We start from the raw sequence: 22,820 nt of genomic DNA on the forward strand, positions 1-22,820 counted from the left end.
TTTTAGAAATTAGATTTAATATAATCCAATTACGTTTAAGTCTTGTTTTAAAGATATTAAATACAGCAGATATTTTCAAACACAAAATAAATAAGATTGTTGAATGTCACCTTTCCTAAGTACTTCCACCCACTTAATCAATTATTATTAAAGTCGCATGCACAATATTTACAGTAATGACATAAAAAAAGACCACAGGCATACATATAAAATGTCTACTAGCCTAATGAGATCATGCCAAAGATGATAAACCATTTAGAAGATTTTCAATAATTATATTTTGTTTAAACTTTAAAAAAAAATCTGTCTTACCGATGTTTGTAAATGACTACTTCTATAAAGCCTTTATTAAATAAACATGCCTAGTCTTCAGGTTTTACCCTTCAGTTCCTTTCATTCAAATTTAAAGAAGGAAAAAAAAAAAGGAAAATATTAAAAACTTACGGGAAAAACCTGAGAAAGTATCTCGTCTCTGACAGCAAAGAAACTGCCACATTCCATTACCGATCATCTTGGCAAAAAGTCATCTGACAATCGTCAGAATTCAGGTAAAACATTACTACCACATAAGACCCACACTCCCCAAACTTGTCACAGTTTAAACTCTTAGGCAACATTCTTGCACTTGGTGTCTTTAAACATATTCTTCATACTGACTTGTATTTACTTCATACCATCCCGTAAAATACTTATCTAAATTCTGATAAGGTTGCTTGAGTTCTACTGCAGTTGCATTTCCCAAAGATACTAAATTATTCATTCCATCATATGCATAAGGCACAGCACCTCCTGCTTAATACTGATGCTGTTAACTCTTTCTTCACTCAGTTGAGGGAGGAGGGTGGAATATGGGAAAAGAATGTTTAGTGTACAGATTGAGTAAATTCAGTTAAAAAAAAAAAAGACACTTCTCTTTAAATCAGTGTATTAAAATAGGCTTACGGCTGAGAGAAATAAGGATGCACCCTAAAGGAAAGCATGAACTGAAGAGGTTAACTAAAGCAGTTAAGATGCATCAAAAAAGCAAAACTTAACATCTATATTAGACTTCTAGAAAAGAAAAAAGACCACCTCTATGAGCTACTCTGACCTTGAAATAGTCTTGTCATGGTTGTTCATTTATTTCTAATATAGTTTGTAAAACAGCTATCCCTCAGGCTTTTCCCCGTCTTTTAACATCCTTTAGCATTAGGTATTTTGTACAAGCAGGGAAATACACAAACCTTGGGTGAGATATTAGTAGGAGAAAATGACAGGCTGTCATTTGATAGGTATTACTGTATTTTATTGCAATATATAATTACTACAGTAGACCCTTAGCATTCACATTTTTAACATTAGAGGTCTCCACTATCAGGAGTTAATCTCAAAGAAATTTGTAATGAGGAAACGACCCAGCTCAGCATTTTTTCTGAGGATTAAATGAGATAATGTTTGCTTACAGCTGGTTTTAACTTGATTTGTACTCTCTGGAAAGCTGGTTAAGTGAGCACAGCATAGCATGCAAATTAGCAGTGATCATACTTCTGACCATCATTAGGGCCCCAGGTATTATCCTCATGATTGCAAAGTTCTACTATAACCATTTCTGAGAGGGCATGAAAGCAAATGTGTTTGTGTTTGTTCTAAGGTATACAGAATAGACTGGAAGAAGACACTGCAGTGGTATGGTTGCCTGTGTTCAAAAATAGGTACCAGGGGGTATAAACTGGTGCAGCCACTATGGAAAACTGTACAGAGACTCCTCAAAAAATTAAAAATAGAACTACCATATGATCCATCAATCCCACTTCTGGGTATATACCCAAAGAAATTGAGAACAGGATATTGAAGAAATATCTGCATTCCCATGTTCAGTGCAGCATTATTCACAATAGTCAAGATATGAAACAACCTAAGTGTCCATCAACAGATAAGATGCAGTATATATATATACACACACTGCAATATTATTCAGCCATAGGAAAAAGGAAATCCTGTTAGCAGCAATATGGATGGACCTTGAGGGCATTATGCTAAATGAAATAAGACAGAGAAAAAACAAAGACTGCATGGAATCACCTGGATGTGGAACCTAAAAAAGCTAAACTCACAGAAACAGAGAGTAGAAAGTGGTTGCCAGGGGCTGGGGGGTGAGGGAAATAGAGAGAGGCTGGTAAAAGGGTATACATTTTCAGTTACAAAATGAATAAAGACTTAAGATTTAATATAAAGCACGGATGATAACATAGTTGATAACACTGTACTGTATAACTGAAATATGCTAAGAGAACAGAACATAAATGTTCTCACCAAAACAAAACAACCAAAGAAAAAAGATAAATATGTGATAGATGTGTTAATTAACCAGATGGAAGAAACCCTGTCACAATTTATATGTGTATCAAATCATCATCATGTACACTTTAAACATCTTACCATTTTATTTGTCAATTATACCTCAATAAAACTGAGAGGAAAAAGGTACCATATTTGCAGGGCATTGTGCTAAAACACATGAGAATTACAAATAGTAAATTTTATTCAAAGTGACGATAATTTTAAAGTGGCAGTTTAAAACATTTTCAAAAGAATTTCAAATTTTGTTTTAAAATATATGCAGTTTTTAATAAAGGAAAATCGTTATATATCTCAAAAAATGAGGTATCATGCATCTAGAGCCACATGTGAAAAAAATACCATCATATAGAACTGCTCTCTCTCTCTTTTTTTTTTCCATTACTGAATCTTAAGCAAAACTATTTATATGACTGGGTTTCCCCTCCCCTCTTCATTTCTTTAGTTCTCCCCCAGTTTAGGGCCTCAAATGTATTTTATTCCCTTCTAAGCAAGAATGAAAATGGCTGCTAACAGTTGATAAATTGCTGATAATTGATTAGGCTTGACTGGCAATAGCATCAGTCCAACATCTGTTTTGTAAGCCATTTATTTTTAGACGTGGAATGAGTGACTGTCTCCAGCTAAAGAAACTGAAAGAGTCAACTAGAAGTTGAGGGGTTTATAACTTACCAATCCTGCCATATCCTAACTCTTCTAAAGGTAAGAGTAACCCGTGTCCCACATTCATTTCTCTGCTTCTTCCTCATGAGCATAGATCAAATCCCCTCACCATCCCCACCCCCTTCTATTTTGTTACTAAGGCACTATTAAGTACATATATGCTCAGAGAAAACACCACATTCAGGTAGAATGCACTTTAATAAAGATGATTAGCTTATTACTAGAGTATCTGTTAACTCTCTAACCAGCGCTGTTATCTATTCAGTTATGCAAACCAGATATCTAGGGCCCTTCCATTACTACTATTTAACCTATTTCCAAGTCCTGTTAATGCAATCTCCTCATTGTTCTCCAAACTACCTCCACTGTCACTCTTCATGTTCCATGATCTCTTGGTTTTCAAAGTGGGATTCATATATCCCAGAATGCTAAACATATCCTAGGGTAGGAAAGAACACAGTAGTACTTCCATTTCTGTTAAATTTTTTTTTTTTTTTTTTTTTTTTTTGTGGTATGCGGGCCTCTTACTGTTGTGGCCTCTCCCATTGCGGAGCACAGGCTCCGGACGCACAGGCTCAGTGGCCATGGCTCACGGGCCCAGTCGCTCCGCGGCATGTGGGATCTTCCCGGACCGGGGCACGAACCCGTGTCCCCTGCATCGGCAGGCGGATTCTCAACCACTGCGCCACCAGGGAAGCCCCATTTCTGTTAATTTTTTTCTCATCCTTTTTACAGTTCTATTTTTTCATGTTTTACAACGTATGCAATATGTCAATGCCAAACATATACATAAGCTATAAAATACACGTGCATTAGGAGATAAGCTCAAAAATTAAGGGACCACCAGCCTAGACTATTAAATAAACTGTCCATTCTGATGTTGTACCTCTCCCGTTCCCCACAGCAGCCAGTGATACTTTAATAACTAAACCAGATCAAATCATCTCCCTTAGTAAAATCTCTTCAGTATCTTCCCACTGATCTTAAGATAAATACCAAACTCCAGTGCTTTCTCCCCATGATGTGGCTGTGGCCTAACTCATCCAATTCATACTTTATTTCTCTCTACACTCCAGATACATTGGTTTTCCAAATTTTCAAATGAGCTATATGCTCCTCCCGCTGCACGGCCTTTTTTACACATGCCACATGCCTTCTGCCTGTGATATTCTTTTCTTGGTCAACTAGTATGCTTCCTTTTGGTACTAATTAGAACTTTCTGGTAGTCAACACTCAACTGGAGTTACTATTAGCCCCCAGACAACTAATATAATTATTTCTCCCTCCTTCACTCAGAATTCTTATTTCCTATTTCTAGTTTTATAATTATATATGTTTTTTCCCAGTTATCCACTTCAAACATTTTGAAAGGAGATAATAAGCATAAGTATAAAATTGGGTAATACCAAATTTTCTACGAAATATGAAGAATCTGTCTAAAGACTTAGGAGAAAAGTTTTCATACATTAAAATTAGGCAAAGTGGTACAAACTTATATTCAGATGAGAAAGAAAGTGGGAGACAGAGAGAAAATGGATGTGTGACATCCTACAAAATTAAAGTTTGGGGCGGGGGGGATGATAAAGGCACCCGATTCCATGGGCCAGGCTCATTTGGGGGTGGTGGGCAATCCAATGAGATGAGACCACCTCAGATCATTTTTAAGGAAACGCATGCAATTCTGCTTCCTCATCCACATGTAAAGAGCTGAAATTCTTTTAACCAAGAAAAGTGTTTTCATTCTAAAAGTATAACACAGAAATTTTCAAAGACCATGTCTGTTCTTTCCTACTTTTGTAAGAGAAAAAGAATTAAGAGAACCAAAAAAGTATGCAGTTCTAAGGTAATGCTCTTGGATGTGGGAAAAAAGTGAAGGAAGGACAATGCTGGGCAAGAAAACTGAGCCTGGGGACCAAGGGAATAAACTTCAGAGATTTCACAAATGGCCAAGCATTCATCTCTATTTACATTCAATTTAGCAAAGAAAACTACTACACAATTCTACTTTCACAACTTACCAAGTTTTTAAATGTTGAGTTTTTTAAACTAAAGAATATGAGGAAGCCTTTCTGCTTTGGTTGTAACCTCCTTATTTAAAAAAAATATTAAGTTTTAGTCATTACTTTCACTGTATACCATACTCCTACAACTTTAACACACAAACATCAATTGTGAAAATAAGAAAGTCAATTGTTAAAACTTAGAGAGTATGCCTAGATACATGAATACATGCTTTCTTATGATTTACTTTTCAAACTGCCATACATGATACCTGCTACAAAATACATGAACCTTGAAAAAATTACGCTAAGAAGCCAGTCACCAAAGATCACATATTGTATGATTCCATTTATATGAAATGTACAGAACAGGCAAATACATAGAGACAGAAAGCAGATTAGTGGCTGCCAGGAGCTGGGAGGTATGAAGGAATGGGGGTGGGGTAAGAGTAGGGGTGGTGATAGTGACTTAGGGGCACAGGGTTTCTTTCCCATGTGATGAAGATGTTCTTAAAACTGATCGTGGGGATAGCTGCCCAATTCTATGAATATACTAAGAACCACTGAATTGTATACTTTAAATGGGTAAACTGTATGGTACACAGTAAAGCTATTAAGGAAAAGAAAAAGTGCCATGTCATGCTTGTATTCTTCATCTTGGAATTGTTTATAACGTAAAGTTGAAAAATAGCCCAGTGCCTATTACTTTTCTATTATGGAAAATATTAAAGGTGATTACCTCTGGATGGTGGGATTTTCTTTAAACATTTTTTAAAACTTATTTATTTATTTATTTATTTATTTATTTTTGGCCATGTTGGGTCTTTGTTGCTGCGCACGGGCTTTCTCTAGTTGTGGCGAGCGGGGGCTACTCTTCCTTGTGGTGTGCAGACTTCTCATTGCGGCGGTTTCTCTTGCTGCAGATCACGGGCTCTAGGCATGCGGGCTTCAGTAGTTGTGGCACGCAGGCTCAGTAGTTGTGGTGCACAGGCTTAGTCGCTCCACAGCATGTGGGATCTTCTGGGACCAGGGCTTGAACCCATGTCCCCTGCATTGGCAGGTGGATTCTTAACCATTGCATGGATGGTGGGACTTTAGATATTTTTACTTTCTTCATTATGATTTTCTGTACTGCTGAAACTTTTATAATAAACACACAACTTTTTAATCAGAAAAAATTTTTTCGCTAGAAAAACAAAATGCTGTGCTGGAAATCCGAGCTCTACTGCCCAGAGCAGTTCTTGTCGGGTGGAGCTCCAACCGGCTCTAGGTTCTGACGAGAGAATTGGATGTACACAATGAAAGAAATGACTCGATTAATAATACTAGCATGACCGCAAGTGTCTGGAAGGACTGCAGAGCCAGCACCTGGATGTCCCTTCCAAACACTAGAGCTGATCTGGGAAGGTTCCTCTGCCATCATGTTATTTTTCAGGAGGAATCAAAAATCAAAGGCATTTCTTAGGTCATGACTCTGAATACATATCCATTCAGGATGGTTCATCGGAAACCAGGCCTGTCCTAGTTAAACGAGGACAGCTGTCTACTTCTCCCTGGGAACCCTACTGCCCTTGTCCTTCTCATTTTCTCTGGACAATAATTTGTGATACTTCATCAACGAAACCAAGAAGCAACTTCTATCTAAAAGAACCCCAGACAACCCTAACACTTAAATGACAAAGATGTCCACATTTACTTTTGGAAACTCAAAAATAAGTAAAATTTTATTAAAAGAATAGTTTTGATGAATACATAATAAAGTAGATAAACTGGGTTTGTTTACCTCACATGGGGTTTACGAAATAGAATTAAATATAAATAAAGTTATTGGTGTGGGCTGTCAGTAAGTACATAAAAACAAACTTGTTCTACAAACTAAACATCATTAACTTTAGTCTCTGAAATGTAATTATATCCGTAACAATATGTATCTTTATTTCACTACTCTTTAATAAATATGACTCATAATTAGTAGGTCTAAATTTGATATGACAATTCAAACATGAGGGTGTGTTATTTAGAGGAAACATCAAATATTCAGACAAACAAAGAAAATGAAAAAAGCCATCAGCTATGTGGTCAAACTTATAAAAATTAAGGAAACTTTAAATTAGGAATGCCATATTCCCACTCTTAAGAATCCATGGATGTTACCTGATAAAGAACAACTTCTTCTGGAAAACTGGGCACAAAATACTTATTATCGTATTTTAAATGATATTCTTAGTAATATTTTAGTTCAACCTGTATCCTATGTCATTTTACTTTCTTCATTAGACCTTTTCCACGTTAAATCTTAGTCTTTTACTGCTCATTCTCTAAAAATGAACTACAAAAGCAGCAGTGATACATTGTTATTTAAAAACAAAACGGGGGAGGGGAAAAAGAAAACTTCAATACCAGCTAGAGCTCAGAAGGAAACACACTGTAAAATACCAAAACTGGTCGAGCCTAAGAGCCTTCCAATTTATTGTGAGTTACTACTTTATACTGTGTTAGAGTCAGCTGTCTGCCTCACTAGACTTCAAGATACTCAAAGGTAGTATCTGTGCCATACTCATCTTCCCATTACCAGCAACCAGTATGGTACTTGGCGCGTTGCAGGTGACTGATAAATTTATTTAACTAAATAGGAGTTTTACAGAATCAATGTAACTTAATCAGAACTCGCTAAAGGTCTACTATGTGTTATAAGTACCTTTACATATAGCAATCCATCTAAATAATGCAAATAGGAGAATAAATATGAGAATGAATGAATCTGTATATAATTTTACAATAAAGAAGCAGGAGATATATACAAGACCAGAAATATTTAAACAAAAGTCAGGGAAATAAAACCGTCTTCAACTACAAAACCACCTTTATGTGGATGGGTAAGTGGGGGTTCCTATAAAGCCTTGTTCAGCATAATATAAAGAAATCCCAGAACACCCAGGAAATCTATATTTGAAGTTTTTAATGGACTATAAGGTTGGGATCCCACAAGCTTCCAGGAAAAAAAAAAAATCAACTCTAAAAAGCAAAGAAGGTACTTCCCTGGTGGCACAGTCGTTAAGAATCTGCCTGCCAATACAGAGGACACGGTTTCGAGCCCTGGTCCAGGAAGATCCCACATGCCGCGGAGCAACTAAGCCTGTGCGCCACAACTACTGAGCCTGAGAGCCACAACTACTGAGCCCACATGCCACAACTACTGAAACCCGCGCTCCTAGAGCCCATGCTCCACAACGAAGAGCAGCCCCCCTCGCCACAACTAGAGAAAGATCGCGCGCAGCAATGAAGACCCAACGCAGCCAAAAAACAAATTTTAAAAAAAAAGGAAGGAAAAAGCCTGGTCCATAGCCAATTCCCAGTGTGAAGAAATTCAGGTGAAGGTAAGTTATTTCCCCAAGCCTCATGACCAAAAAGCATCAGAAGGCAGGGCACAAGAGAACTGTTAAAGGGAGGGGTGATTCTAGAAAACAGGGAGGTGTCCTTAGAAAGGCAATCTGGTTGTGTCTCTTCCAGCAACGACCTTATGCTGAATTTGTTTTCAAGCAAGTCAGGACTCCACAGGCCGGCTGCAGGGACCATAGCATCACTATTCACAGGAAGATAAAATGCACAAGAAATACTTATGGGAAGTTTTAAATGACACTTGTTCAAATTCATACTTTAATGAATAAAAGGGTAAATAAATATTGACAGAGAAATAAATAACTGCTGGACTAATCGACAATGTGGAAATATCAGAGAGTCCTGAAAACCTAGCTCTTATCTGGGTTATGATACTTGAAAATAAAACTGTACTACCCAAACTGAGGCCAAAGTACCTACTTAAGAGGGAAAAGATATAATTCAAGCTGATTTCCCAAAAGAATAGTATCCCTTTGGAGCAAAAAAACAGTTATAGCTTCCTAAGAACAAAACTCTAGAGACTCAAACATCTATTCATGTAAATAATACTATAAATTACTACTACTGTATTAACTATACTTGAGAGCTGTTTATGTATCTTAGTCCAGATGAATAAGATTGCAGTGTACATTTTAAAATGTCTGTCTTTTGGCCTTTGGCAGAAGGAGACACTTGGAATAATCTGACCTTTATGTGCAAATAAAATTGCTAGTAAATGTCACTGTATTAGGATTGTCACTAACTTTGGTTCTGCCAAATTTATTTATACAGTCCAGAAATTATCATTTTAAAGTGTTTTTGAAAACAGTAAGTCCCATTGTGGTGAAAGAAGGAACAGAAGGTGCAAGGACCTGAAGCAGGGGAGAGTGCGTTTAGTTAATGCAGAGTCAAGAGGGGCCAGCTCATGAAGGAACCCAGAGTCCCGTTAAGAAGCCTGTACTCTATTCTAAGAGCAATGGAAAGCCACTGCAAGATTATTTGGTACACACAAGAGAGGAATGCAAAAATCCACCCTATCTCCTATGAACATAAGGTCATTCTCTAGTATTATCTGTGGAAGACACTAGAGACCTGTTTCCCGGGAATTAACATCACCCATCCAGTCAATATCTTCAAATTGGGGATGTATGATTCTAAGACTTAAAGAAAATGTTAAATCCATGGAGACCAGTGACTTTAAATCTGAATAAGAAAAAAGTTAATTCTTTGTTTTTAGTATATGGAATAGTATTATCACAGTAAAGATCAGGACAATATTTGCATAGGAAACTCCTCAATAAAAATACATTTCCTACATGAATGGCATTTTCATAGCCAAATATCACCGAAAATTTCCAGAAAACAGCAGTCATTGTTTCCTCACGCGAATCATCTCAGAAATTGCAAAAGCCTACAGAAATAGCAGGTCTACCTTAAAGGAGTTATTTCTGGTATCTTTACATGAGTAGCATGCTATATTTGCCTATACCACTTCCTAATTACCACTCTGTACCATGCATGGTACTTACACTGCCTTGCAGATATTTCTGACCATGGCGTATCTTCTCTACACAACTGCTCCTTAAGGCCAACAATTTCAGATCATTCATTTTTGTTTCCCTAGTATCATGTAACATAGTACCTTTATTAGGAGTACAAGTAGTTCAGTTTACTGTGGCTTTTCCTCTTTCAGATGAGATCATCTACCTCTTAGGAATTTTTAATGGGTTAATAAAACAATGTCACAATATTCTTTATATATAAAAAGCTGATGTCAAAATACCACTATTTAATACCATCTTCAAAAGATTAATTAGAATTTTTCTATCTTGCCTAGATCATAAAAACAGGAATGCCCACTGTTAATTCAGAGGCACTGAACCAATGTGCATATGCTCTTTGCTGAATACAAACGTGGACAACCCAACGGTACACACTATCACTTACAGACTGATGAAAGCATGTCCAAAATTAAGCTGTGATCCTGAAACTAATATAATATTGTCATATACTAACTTCAGTTGGAAAAAAATTAAGCTGTAAAAATTGGGCCACAGATTTGGCTGCCCCTGTGTGTTGTGACTGGTCTCATGAGAGTAGAAGTGGTTCCTGCAATTCGTGTCTTGTCATCAATGGACAAGTCAGATTCTATTCTATCAAAGCTTCTCCCTGCATCCCCGCTTAAAGAGGAAAAAGTCCAACAAAAAGGTATCAGAATTTTCGACTGTTTAACAGCCAGCAAATACTTCTCCAATTTATGGGCAACAAGTATGATTAAAATTCAGGAATACAAGTAAAGTAACTGTACACACATTACTATTCTCACACAGGAAAACACGTAAATAGTCACGGATGACATCCTCAGTTCACTGCAGCACTATTAATTACATTTCAAGCTTACTGTAAAATAAGCCTGAAGAACTGAAGTCACCAGCTAGACCTGTAACAGACAATACATTAATAAGATGCCCAACTACCAGAGAAGCAGAGAAACAAGAATGAGAGACAGAATAGTGTCTGTCTGACAACAAACTTCAGGTTAAAATAACTTTCTATATGATTATGAAATACAGATTTATCAAAAAAATCTTGTCTCTTTTAGTTATTTAATCAGTCCCTCTTTGGAGCAGGACAATATCCTAAGTCCCACAACGTAAGACTAAAGCTGTGCTTATGAAAAATGCAATATCAGACTTGAGTTATGGTCAAGCCAAAGCAGCTTTCCCAAACAGTTAGTGACTAGAAGCTTAAAAGTCATGAAGTAAATACTTTAAAATTCTTTTATTATAAATAAAAATTCACATAAGAATATATATAATAATTCATATGTTAGAACAGTCACCCAAATCACTTCGCATAAGCACTTACCTCTCTTACATAACGCTGGCTGAGAAAGGCTGGGAGAGAGGCTATAAGATATGATGGGTAGGAACAGGGCACAGGAACCAGAAGCCTAACTCAGTAGTTCCCAACCCTTTCAACAACTAGAAACCCATTTATTATTTTAACTAACCCCCTTGGACTCCATGTTTAGGGTGAGCTTGTCCAAAGGAACTGTATTTATCATTAATCTTTGTTCTTCCATAAGTAAGCAAAGATACATAAATGGTTGTGTTCAATTCAGGCCCTGGGACTACTGCAACTCTTCTTACCTGTATCTTGGCACAATCACAAGATCTTCAAAGGGTCAATAGTAGTTAATTAGAATTTACTGGTTTTAGATAAATAAGCATCTCCACAAAGAGCTGGCAAATTTAGTCTCAAACAAAGAAGCTTAATATCTGAGTTAGGAGGTACAACCCTATCACTGGAATGTATGTATGATGTACATCATTTATTTAGCTTTCCAAAACACTGAAAATTATCTCAGAACTCTATCAGTTGTTCTGTAGTAGCTTTGTGGGTAATAAGTTGAAAATCATTGTTCTAACCCAAGCAGAATTATCTCCCAAGGAAAAGGACATTCATATATAATGAGTATGCTAACTCTGTTAATAAATTACTAACTGTGGGCTTAACCTATTTGTTCTCTAAAAGCTATTTACAGACAAAAACTGTGTCCATGTACCATTGTTTCTAAAACCTGGACTCAGGTTCACAGGAAAAATTCAAACTTATGCTGAACTACATTTTCATTTTTCACCTCTTTCTCCCAAACTACTGATTTTCTTCATATAGCAGAAATAATTTTAGGTCCCACATTATCTGCAAACAGATATGATACTCTCCCAGAGATCTCTATTGTTGTCATGTGAAAATGGGCAGCCAGAATTCTTTTTTAAAGAAAAACTTACCTAAGGGGATGAAGCACTCGTACAATAGTGATTTCCTGTTTAAACGCACCTGCTTCTATCACTGTAACCCCTCTCCTATTTGAATTTTCTTCTCTATTCTTACTATTTTTGCCTCCACTCAGAAACTTAAGGCTTGTCTCACGGCCTCCAGCAGCTCTCTTTTCAAACCACTGCTGGCCTTCTGAAGTACAGCTTTGTTCACGTCAATTCCACTTGCTCAAAAACGTACACTAAATCTCTATCACCCACAGCTCTCAAAGGACCTTCTTGATCAGACCTACCTTTCTGACTTTAATCCCCACCAGGCCAATCAAACAACTCCTGGTCTACAAACAAGCTCATTCTTTCCACTTTTGTACTCCTACGCTATTTCCTAGGCCGGATATGCCTTTCCTCCCCTCATGTCCCTATGCCTACATTTTATCCATCTTTCAAAATCAGCTCAAAAAGCCATCTCATCATTAACACTTTCCCCAATTGTTCCAGTGAAAAGAAATCTCATTCCCCTTCTCATACTCACACAGGATTTTATCTGTACCTCAGATATGACTTCCTCTTTTGGATTATGACTGTGTCTTATCTCCTCTACAAGAGTAGAAGAAACCTTGAGGGTAAGATTTGAGTCCTATTTCCCCTTGCATGTATCCAAGGATGGATAAATTAATTAATTTTCTACAGGGGAGGAGGAACATAACATGGTATATCTGTACCAGGCAGTAGAGACAAAGAAGAGGTTGGAGAAAACTTCAAAGTCTCTCTACCACTTTTATTCCTCTAAGTAAATTAATCCACATGGTAGAATTTTCTGTGTATTTTTAAATGTTAGCAGTAAAAAATAACATTCTACTGTATAGTTTAAAAATACTAATGTCTTTATCTCATTTAATTCCCATGATATCCTAACACAGGTATTCTCATGATCCTTTTATATAGTATAAGGCAACAGCTTCAGAGAAGGCAACCTGCCACCAGAGGGAGAGTCAACACTGGAGTCTTTTACCTCCAATTTTAAGTTCTTTCCACCAAATCAAAATGAAAGACTACAAAATTTTACTACAAACCATAAAACAAAAAGTAAATGAAAGTTCTCCTCTTTCCTGTTTTCTCACCTGAAACTGACTTCCCTCAAAAGCCTTTTAAAATATGCTTTGAAGATCTTGAATTGAAAAGCAGAGAAATGCAATAAAAAGAAATGTCCTGGAGGTCGGAAAACCCAATCCCAGTTGTTCCTCCCTTTCTAGGTATAGTGACCTCAGGGAAGTCCCACCTCTCCATATCAGTCTTCCTGATTGGAAAGTGGGGGTGACAGATTAACCTCACGACTGTGGAGACTGAATGTATAAATGGGGGAGGGTGTGAAGAGGTAAGTTAGAGAAGGAAGCAGTACATGTCAGCACCCACAAAAAAACTGTCCCACCCACCCAACCCCCAAACCTGTTACTCATTTAATCCTGATGAGCAGCTAACACTTATCTGTTTCAGTGTTACTTCTCCAATAAGATTATTGATTAAGGAAAGCTAGAAGTGAAAACTATTATCCAAGACCACCTTTAGAATCCATCTTCACCAGCTGCCCAAACTGACACATCTGGTAATCGTCTTAGAACACCATCCTCTCCTCCCTGACCTGTCCGTTACATCTCACAGATATAGTGGAAAGAGACTGAATGCTAAAATTAAATCTGGGTACAAACGCCACTTATGCCACTGTCTAGCTGTGGGCCCTTGGGCCAGGCCAGTGACCTTCTGAAAGCTCCAACATCATCTCTAAAGCAAGGATAATGCCACCAACTTTGCAGTGTTGTTATAAAGTTTATCAGTAATAAACGTGCCCAATTAGGACCTGCCACACAGCCGGTGCCTAATAAACAGATTATTATTCTTGCCTCAGAACTGCTTTAACGACTAACGAGGACATAAGTAGAAGGCCTAGAACAATGTCTTCACAGGCACAGTAGGCACTGAATAAAGTCTGTCACCTCCTCTTCACTCTGCTCCTTTCCTCTTTATACTGTGTCATTTCAGGCCTCATCGTTCTCACTGATATTATCACAGCGGCATCCGAAACCCATCTCCATGCCTGCAACCACACGCTCACCAATCCATCACTTTTGTCCTGAAGCACAAACCTGATCACATCAAACATTTATTCAGCACCCTTCAAAGACCGTACCGCAGACGACATCATGAGTTGCACACCTCTCAGCAAGAATACAAGGCCCTCCCCCAATAGAAACTCTCGTGCCCAAGCCACATCACCTGCTTGTTTCCCAACTGCTCCAGGCTCTCATGCCTCCAAGACAATCCAGAATGTTCTTCTATCACCTACTCATTCTTTAAAACATAGCTCAAGCATCACCTTCTCTTCAAAACTTTCCTTTATCCTAGAATTTTCTTCTGCATACTTCATTTGCAACATTTTACAAACCGAATTCTAATTTTGCTCTGAAATCCTGGAAGGCAAGGGATAGGCCTTATCATGTTAGCTTTATTTCCAGTGCCTAGCACAGGACAGCTACGCTCAAAACCTGTTTGATGGTTTCTGTGATATAACCTTAATATTGCTCCCATGAATACTGGCACTCTAGAAGAATGAAAAATAACTGTCACTATAAAACATATAAAGTATTTCTAGAAACTTTTTGAGATATTTTAAATCCATTTAATTCCAAAACATATCTCAAAAAGATTAAAAAATGCTAAGATAAAACTCATACAAATGCACAGTGATGAAAGGTTTATCAGGCCAAATTAACAGTTAAAAAAATGAATGGAATCTCAGTCTTTAAAAATATTTAATTACAAAGTCTAAAGAAAATTTCCAACAGGAGGATATCTTGCTTTCAATAGATATAAAACAAAATCCAGCAAAAGCAGTCTTAGTTAATGGTAAAATATTTTAAGGTTTTCCTCTTATAAAGGTTTGCTTAATCTTGGTTCAGCAGAACAATAGTAGAATAATCTTACTGAACTCTAATATGATTTTCCTTTTAAAAAAATGGAATTTAAAAATTATTTCCTTTTCAAATGACTTAAATCTTTTTCAAAATGAAATAGATTGTGCAAGTTCACATCCACCAATCATGAAAAGGACTGACTTTACATTTTACATAATCCATAACTATTATCTGCAAAACTGGTATAAATGTACTTGATAAATAATACAGAAATCAAAAATATCAGGCGGGATAATGCATTTTGAATGTACTTATTTGAGTCCATTTCCATTAGACAAAGGAAACTGATAAACTGCAGCTTTTGGTATAAAAGAAAGCACTAATTCAACTCTTCTTCAAAAATGTTAGAACATGTGACTTGCGTTTTTTAAATTCCAAATATAACTCACTGTATTGAGCACCTCCTGTACCTTCCAGTATATTAGATACTTGCACATCAAGTTAAAAACAAAATAAAGGAAAACATTCCTGCCACCCACCCTTTTCATAAAAGAAATGGAAATATTAAACATGTACACAGAGCACCTTTTAAAGGTCAGTATGACTAGCTACAGAAAAAGCTGTTTTTTCTTAATTTAAAAACTTTTGCTTGAGGATTTAGAGACGTGGGGGTCAAGGGAAAGAGGAAGGGAGAATTGTGTGATTTTTGATTTTGGCAGAGAAGATGGGTTAGTAATTTCCAAATCCTGCTCTAGGGTACATGGGTACCTCAGTGGCTATGGGCTTCCAACTCCCACATTAATCAGAGAAGCTCTGGAGGTTTGTTTTTGTTTTGTGGGGAGGGGTCTGTATATGAACTGAGCATCTGAAAAAGATTTTGTTTGAACAAGGGTGTCCATAACTTAAAAATGCCTGAACACCACTAAGAAGGACTAAACAATATTCAACGAATAACACATTAACACCTAGTAAACAAAAAAGCCAGAAGCATTCAATATGGAAAACTGGCTTTAAAAAGTGATAAAACACTAAGTAAAAAAGACGAATAGCTGTAGTTACTTTACCTTTATGAATAAGTTTGTTTCTTTCGCTTCTGATCAGAGATTTATGGGGTACACTGTTTGCTTAGGGAGGGACATGCAAGAGTTAAGCTTTCCCAACTTGGTTTTGGCAAGAAGAGAATAGATGGTTTTAGCAAGGAATTGGCTATGAACCCAAAGCAAACAGCTGTGGAAGGGGAAAAGATGTTCAAGATGAGAGGTGACATTATTGGCTATGTTTGTTTAGGTGGGTGGATAGGAGGGGCCCGCTAAATAACTCTGGGGTGGGGTACATACCTATCCTACTTCAGAGATCTATAGAAAAGTTTATATCCTTTCCCGAGGACACTTCTGATTCATATCATCTAAATCCTCCTACGCCTCCACTGCCAAGCCAGTTAATGCTATCAAAAATCAGAGACAGTGTTTAACTACAGTAATTTACAAAAACAGTCATTTTCTAAATAAATCAGATTATAAAGAACATCAGCCATTTTATATGCTTTCTTTGTCTTCTCTGATGAAAAAGCTACAGAACCAAAAGTTCCTTTGCCAGTGACTGGGGCCATGATGCAAGGAGATGGCTAGGATGGACCAACTTCTTCCACCATTCTCTCTCTCTCCTCAGCCCATGATAAGTTGAGACTGTGACAGAGAAGAGAATAAAGCTTCAAAATTATCTGAGAAGAATCTATTAAATTTTTCTGCCTTACCAAAATGCTTGTGTAGCTAATGAGATGATGGGCAATCTTCCCATTTACTAAACTTTCTATAATGTGGAAATTACTTTACAATAGAGAATGTAATTGAGCCTCTCCACATTAAGACTCATTAATTTCAAAAGATCAAGATGAGAAGAAAATAACATTAGTTAGCATTTGCATTTTGAAAACAAATTATATGACTATACACCGATAAAAACAATCTTTTCCAACTGGTTAAAAAAAATTGATGACAAGATGAACAATAATAATTTTAACCACTTTAAATTAGTAACATTTAATTCCCAATATCCATGGATACTCTTTTGAAGGTTCAGAAATAAAAATAATGTTACATTGTTCCAAACATGGAGAAGCCAAATGTTATTGTCATACACATGCTCTTAGATCTAAAGTTTGGTCCTTTAATTATTTATTATGTAGTTGATCTATTTAATTACGATATTAAGAACCACAATTAGAGTTGCTTCCTTATGGTAAAACTATGGCAACAGAAAAGCAATTCTATACCTACAGGAGAATGCTGATAAAATACTGATGCCTGAAAGAAAAGTACAGTGACTTAGATGATCTACATACAAGACTGTACATACGAGCAGACTTTTCTATGTTATTTTCTGGACTTACTGACAAACCAAAAGAAGTTCCAGTGATTTATTTTCTCAAAATAAATAAGATATGAGAGTTATGTACAAATTATTTATAGAGATACTCATTTCCTCAAAAGAAAATCTAATATAAACCACCTATAGGCATAATGTAGTTTTAGCAAGATTCCAAAGGGTCTTCTTACTCTGAAATTCATATGTGAAATAGACTAACACATGGGCTAGATGTTTCAATCCTTTTTAGAATAGGGCAAGGTATAAAATTTAAAGTATCTATAACAGGTTTTGAAATTCTATACCTTCAACAAAATACCAAATTTTAATGTAACTATATAAGTCCTTCCTCTTAAAATAAATAAATAAATGTTATTTATGGCATGCTTATATCAATAAGATTGCTACTAAATACACAAAGGCAAGAGTAATCATATGTGCTGTTTTATTATAACCTTAATTTTCTGATTATAAAATCTATCTCCCCAAAGAGAGAACCACAAATTGGTATATTTTTTCCTATTTTTTTAAGCCAAAATAAAAACAGAGTTCACCTCTGATACATACACAGTTTTAAATCCTGTGTTTTTTTTTAAATAATGTGAATTATTTCTACACATCCTTCTGACCACGATGCAGGGTCAGAGGACGTGCAATTCATGGCTTGTACCACCTGAGGGCACTCCAAAAAATCTTTAAACAACTTTTAGAATGGAATTTTTATCTACTAGGAAGTAGACAGTCCTACTTGAAGTTCAGTAGTGGCTTAAAAAACATGTTTGAGAAAACATGTGTTTTTTCATAAAAAATAAGATGACGACAAATATGCATATTCAATCCACTGCATATTCTCTGGGTCTCATGTCCTTGCAATGAAAGTTGAGGTTCTAGATCGGAATAAACAAACTAAATAACTTCAAATGAGAAGGTTAAAAAATTACTAACTACTAACAGTCTCATAAGATTATCCTTTTATAGTTCATGTTTATCATCAACAACCAAAAGTTCACATTTTTGTAGAAAACAAGAGAAATTCAAGAATCACTTCAAATACATACATGATTTAAAAGTTGGTCAGAAAAGATTTGGTTTAACATATACATGACACTTCAGTTCAAGAAAACAAGTAACCAGAGGACACCCTACCTGTTTCCTGTGAATTCAACACTTCTAAGGCATGCATCATGGCACTTGCGAAGACATTGGCATCTTCTTTGCTGCCAAAGTTAAGACCATACACCTGTCTAGCATCCCGCCATTGGTGGAAGGTCTGTGTAGCTTGATTGTACTTCAACCCTTTAGGAATGGCACAATTTATCACGACCTAAAAGACAGTAATTCTTTTTATAGTCAAGCTAATAATTGGCAAAATCAACAACGTCAACAAAGCCTGATTGGACAAATTCATTCAAACCTGCTCCTGACACACCTTGGCAAAAAATGGTTAAAACAATTATCTAGGGTAAAATTAGTCCACAGAAGTAAGTCTGATGGACGTTAGGCTGTCTGACAGTTACAAAGGTCTGGCCTTAAAAGAGTGAATCAGCAAAACGAAAGAAAATCTATACCCCTCATTAAATATATTTGAACATGTTTACTGAGGTATTATAAATTCAGAAAGTGTATAAACCATAAGCATGTATCTCAGTGATTGCTCCCGTGTAGCCAAAACCCTAATCAAGAAATAGGACGTTAACATCAGAAACCTCCTCCTCAACTCCTCCCGCCTCCCAAAAGGTATTAGTCCTACCTCTAACATCAAAGATCAGTTTTGTAGGTTTGGGGATTTTATACAAATGGAGTTACACTATACATATTGTAATTTATCTGCCATCTTTCCCTCAAAATTATTTATGAGAGCTATCTGTTTGTTGCATGTACTTGTGGTTTATTCTTTTTCATTGCTCTATGGTATCCCATTGTACAAATCATGTTTATTCACCCATTTTCCCATTAATGAACATCTGGATTATTTCCAGCTTGGTGTTACTAAAAATAACAATGTTATAAACATCCTACCAAATGTCCACCAAATGAGCACACATTTCTGTTGGGCACATACCCAGCAGTGGAACTGTCACAAGCCATACATATGTTCAACTTCAGTAGAAAACTCAAAGTAGCTTTCCAAATCGGTCCTATCAATTTTCACTCCCCCAGCAGTATACAAGAGCTTGCACACCTGCACATACAGTACAACATTGCAATTGGTATAGTCAGTCTTTACTTCAGCAATTCTGCTGGGTATGAATACTACATCGTTGTGGTCCTAGTTAACATTTCCCTAATTAATACTGAGATTTAGCACCTTTTCATGTTTTAATGGCTACCTAGAGATCTTCTTTTATGAATACCTGCTTAAATTAAATCTCTTGCCCATTTTTCTACTGAGTTGTCCACCTTTTTCTTTATTGATTTGTAAGAGTCCTTTACATATTCTGGATGATCTCACTGTTGGGATCATCAGTTATGTGTTACAAATACTTCTTCCATTTTGTGACTTGCCTTTTCACTCTCTGAATGGTGTCTTTTGATGAACAGGAGTTCTTAACTTTTATTCAGTCCAAATTCACAATCTTTTTCTTTATAGTTAATGCTTTTTTGTAACCTGTTTAAGAAATGTTTCTCAATCCCAAGTCATGAAAATATTATCCCCATATTATTTTATAGAAGCTTTATTGTATTAACTTTCATATTTACATCTCCAATCCAACTGGAATTGATTTATGCCTATGGTATAATATAAGGTTCAAGTTTCCTTTTTGTTTCAATATGGCTGTCCAGTTGATGCAGCACTATCTATTAACTTGCTGCAGGTTTACCTTTTTCATAAATCAAGTGACTAAATGGCTCTATTTTGTTCTAGTAGCCAATATGCCTATCTTTGAGCCAACATCAGTGTCTTAATTACTGTAGCTTTATAGGAAGTCGACAGCCACTAGAGTATGTCCTCCTACTTTTTTGTTCTCCTCAATATTGCTTTGGCTGTTCTCAGTCCTTTGTGTGCAGCTATAATTTTATACTATCAATTTTGTGTTATTTATCCAATCTGCCAGTCTCTGCTTTTAATTGTAGTGCTCAGTCCATTTACATTTAATGTAAATTATATATAAATTTGGGTCTAAATCTATCATACCTTCTTTTAGAGTTGTTTATTATTGTCTCCTCTATTAGCTTGCTAGTTATACATGTTTTCACTGTTGTTTTAGTGGTTGCCCTAGAGATTACAACAGGTACCTTAAACTTATCAAAGACAAATAAAAACTAGTATTTTTATCTTTACCTCAACAATACAGGACTTACAATACTTTATCTCCAATAACAATCCCTTTCTTCCAATGCCCATCCTATGAGTCCTACACTAGTTTTATCAGGTGTTTTAATTCCATTGATATTTTAAACCCCATAAAACATTACTAGTAGTCTTATACAGTTGATGATCATTTAAGATTTACCCAATAGTTACATTTTCTGTTGCTTTTTATTCCTTCTGCCCTCTCCAAGCTTCTGTTTGGACCATTTCTGATCTTGAAGAACGCCCTTTAGAATTTCATTCAAAGCAGATCTCCTGGTGATGAATTATCTCCATTCTGGTTTGTAAGAAAATATCTTTGTTTCACCTTGATTTTTGAAGACTATTTGTATCAGGTTTGGAACTTCAAGGGGCCACTTATTTTCTTTTAGTTCTTTGCAATCTACTGCCTCTTAAGTTTTTGTTGTTTCTACTGAGAAGTCAGCTGACAGTTTATTGTTGCTTCTTTAAAGTTGTCCTTTTTTCACTGGCTGCTCTAAAGAGTTTCACCTTGACTTTAGTTTACAGTGATTTTAATATGATGGATTTATATGTGGTTTTCTCTGTATTTATCCCATTTAAGATTTACAGCATTTCTAAGTTGATGTCCTTTCATCACTTCTGAAAATTCTTGTTCACTATTATGTCTTCAATTACTGCTCCTGCCCCATTCTCTCCTCTCCTCTGGGACTCCAATAACGTAGGTGTATACCTTATACTTTTTTACTGTATTTCCTATGTCTCTTAAGCTTTTTCATATGTCCGTATTTTTCTCTCTCAGAACGTCACAGCTTCGGACTGAATGAATCCTTGTGACTTATATTCCAGTTTACTAATTCTTTTTAGTGGTTTCTAATTTGTTGTAGAACCCATCACTGAGTTGTTAATAGCAGTTATTTTATTTTTCAATTCCAACATTTCCATTTGACTCTTTTTTCAAAAAAGTTTCCAGTTCTCTACTGAAATTCTCAATCTTATCTTTTATTTCCTTAAATATATTAAGCACAGTTATTTTAAAGTCAATTTCTGGTAATCCCATTAACTGGATTCCCAGTGGGTCTGTTCTATTACTGTTCCTCTTGCCTCCTCACATTCTGGTTATTTTGACTGAATGCCAGACATTGTCTATGGACAACTATATGGAAATTTTGAGGCCTACAGTGATGTTATATTTTTCCAGGGAAGATTTACATTTGTTTCTGATAAGTAGCTAGGGAAACTAACATCTCAAATTATCTTAATCCAAAAGTGATTAAAATGTCATTAGAGGCTGAGAATCAGTTCCTATAAATGCCAGTCTACTTATGAGTCAAACTTCTTCCCCAGGGTATGGGGCTTCTGGGTCCCAAATCATGGCCTGAGGGATTACCAAGACAACCCTCCCCTCATTAGCAGGCCCTAACTTATAATTTTTGTTCTACTAGTCCCAGGAGTCTGCCAAAAGCTCTGTTCAGCTACTCAGTCCCCTCTTTCAAAACTGATATGTGCTTCCAGGTAAACATACGTCCCAAGCTGGGCTCACTTCTCTGGTTCTTTCTGCTTTCAGGTCATGGACCCATAATTCTTCATTGCCATGTAAGCTCTCCAAATAGACATTTTTCTTTTAACTATTCTGTCCAAGTGTTTTGGTTCACAGAGAGAGGCTCTATCTAAATTACTTCATCCACCAATACCCAAACTTGACAATAATTTTTAAAATATGACCACTTAAAGATGTTATGCTAAGTGAAATAAGCCAGATATAAAAGGTCAAATATTGTATGATTCCAATTATTTGAAACACCTAGAATAGTAAAATTCATAAAAATAGAATGGAGAATGGAGATTGCCAGGAGTTATGGGTAGAGGGAAATGGAAAATTATTGTTTAAAGGGTTCAGAGTTTCAGTTTGGGAGGATGAAAAAGTTCTGGAGATGAACAGCAGTGATGGTTGCAGCACAACAATATGAATGTATTTAATGTCACCGAACTGTACATTAAAAATGGTTAAAATGGTAAATTTTGTTATTTTTACTACAATTTAAAAGATATGATCGGGCTTCCCTGGTGGCGCAGTGGTTGAGAGTCCGCCTGCCGATGCAGGGGACACGGGCTC

At 36.2% G+C, this 22,820-nt stretch overlaps 1 protein-coding gene across 7 annotated transcripts in view; it reads right to left on the reverse strand.

Annotated features, from left to right (window-relative positions):
* Positions 1 to 22,820, reverse strand: part of ENAH (ENAH actin regulator) — a 157,968-nt gene that overhangs the window by 46,992 nt on the left and 88,156 nt on the right. For all 7 annotated transcript variants that reach the window (XM_024130635.3, XM_024130631.3, XM_024130633.3 and 4 more), the window contains one exon: positions 18,580 to 18,757. In XM_024130635.3, coding sequence (XP_023986403.1) covers positions 18,580 to 18,757 — 178 coding nt within the window. The remainder of the gene's footprint in view (positions 1 to 18,579; positions 18,758 to 22,820) is intronic.

This window comes from Physeter macrocephalus, chromosome 4 (genome assembly GCF_002837175.3).
Source record: "Physeter macrocephalus isolate SW-GA chromosome 4, ASM283717v5, whole genome shotgun sequence".
Classification (NCBI taxonomy): Eukaryota; Metazoa; Chordata; class Mammalia; order Artiodactyla; family Physeteridae; genus Physeter; species Physeter macrocephalus.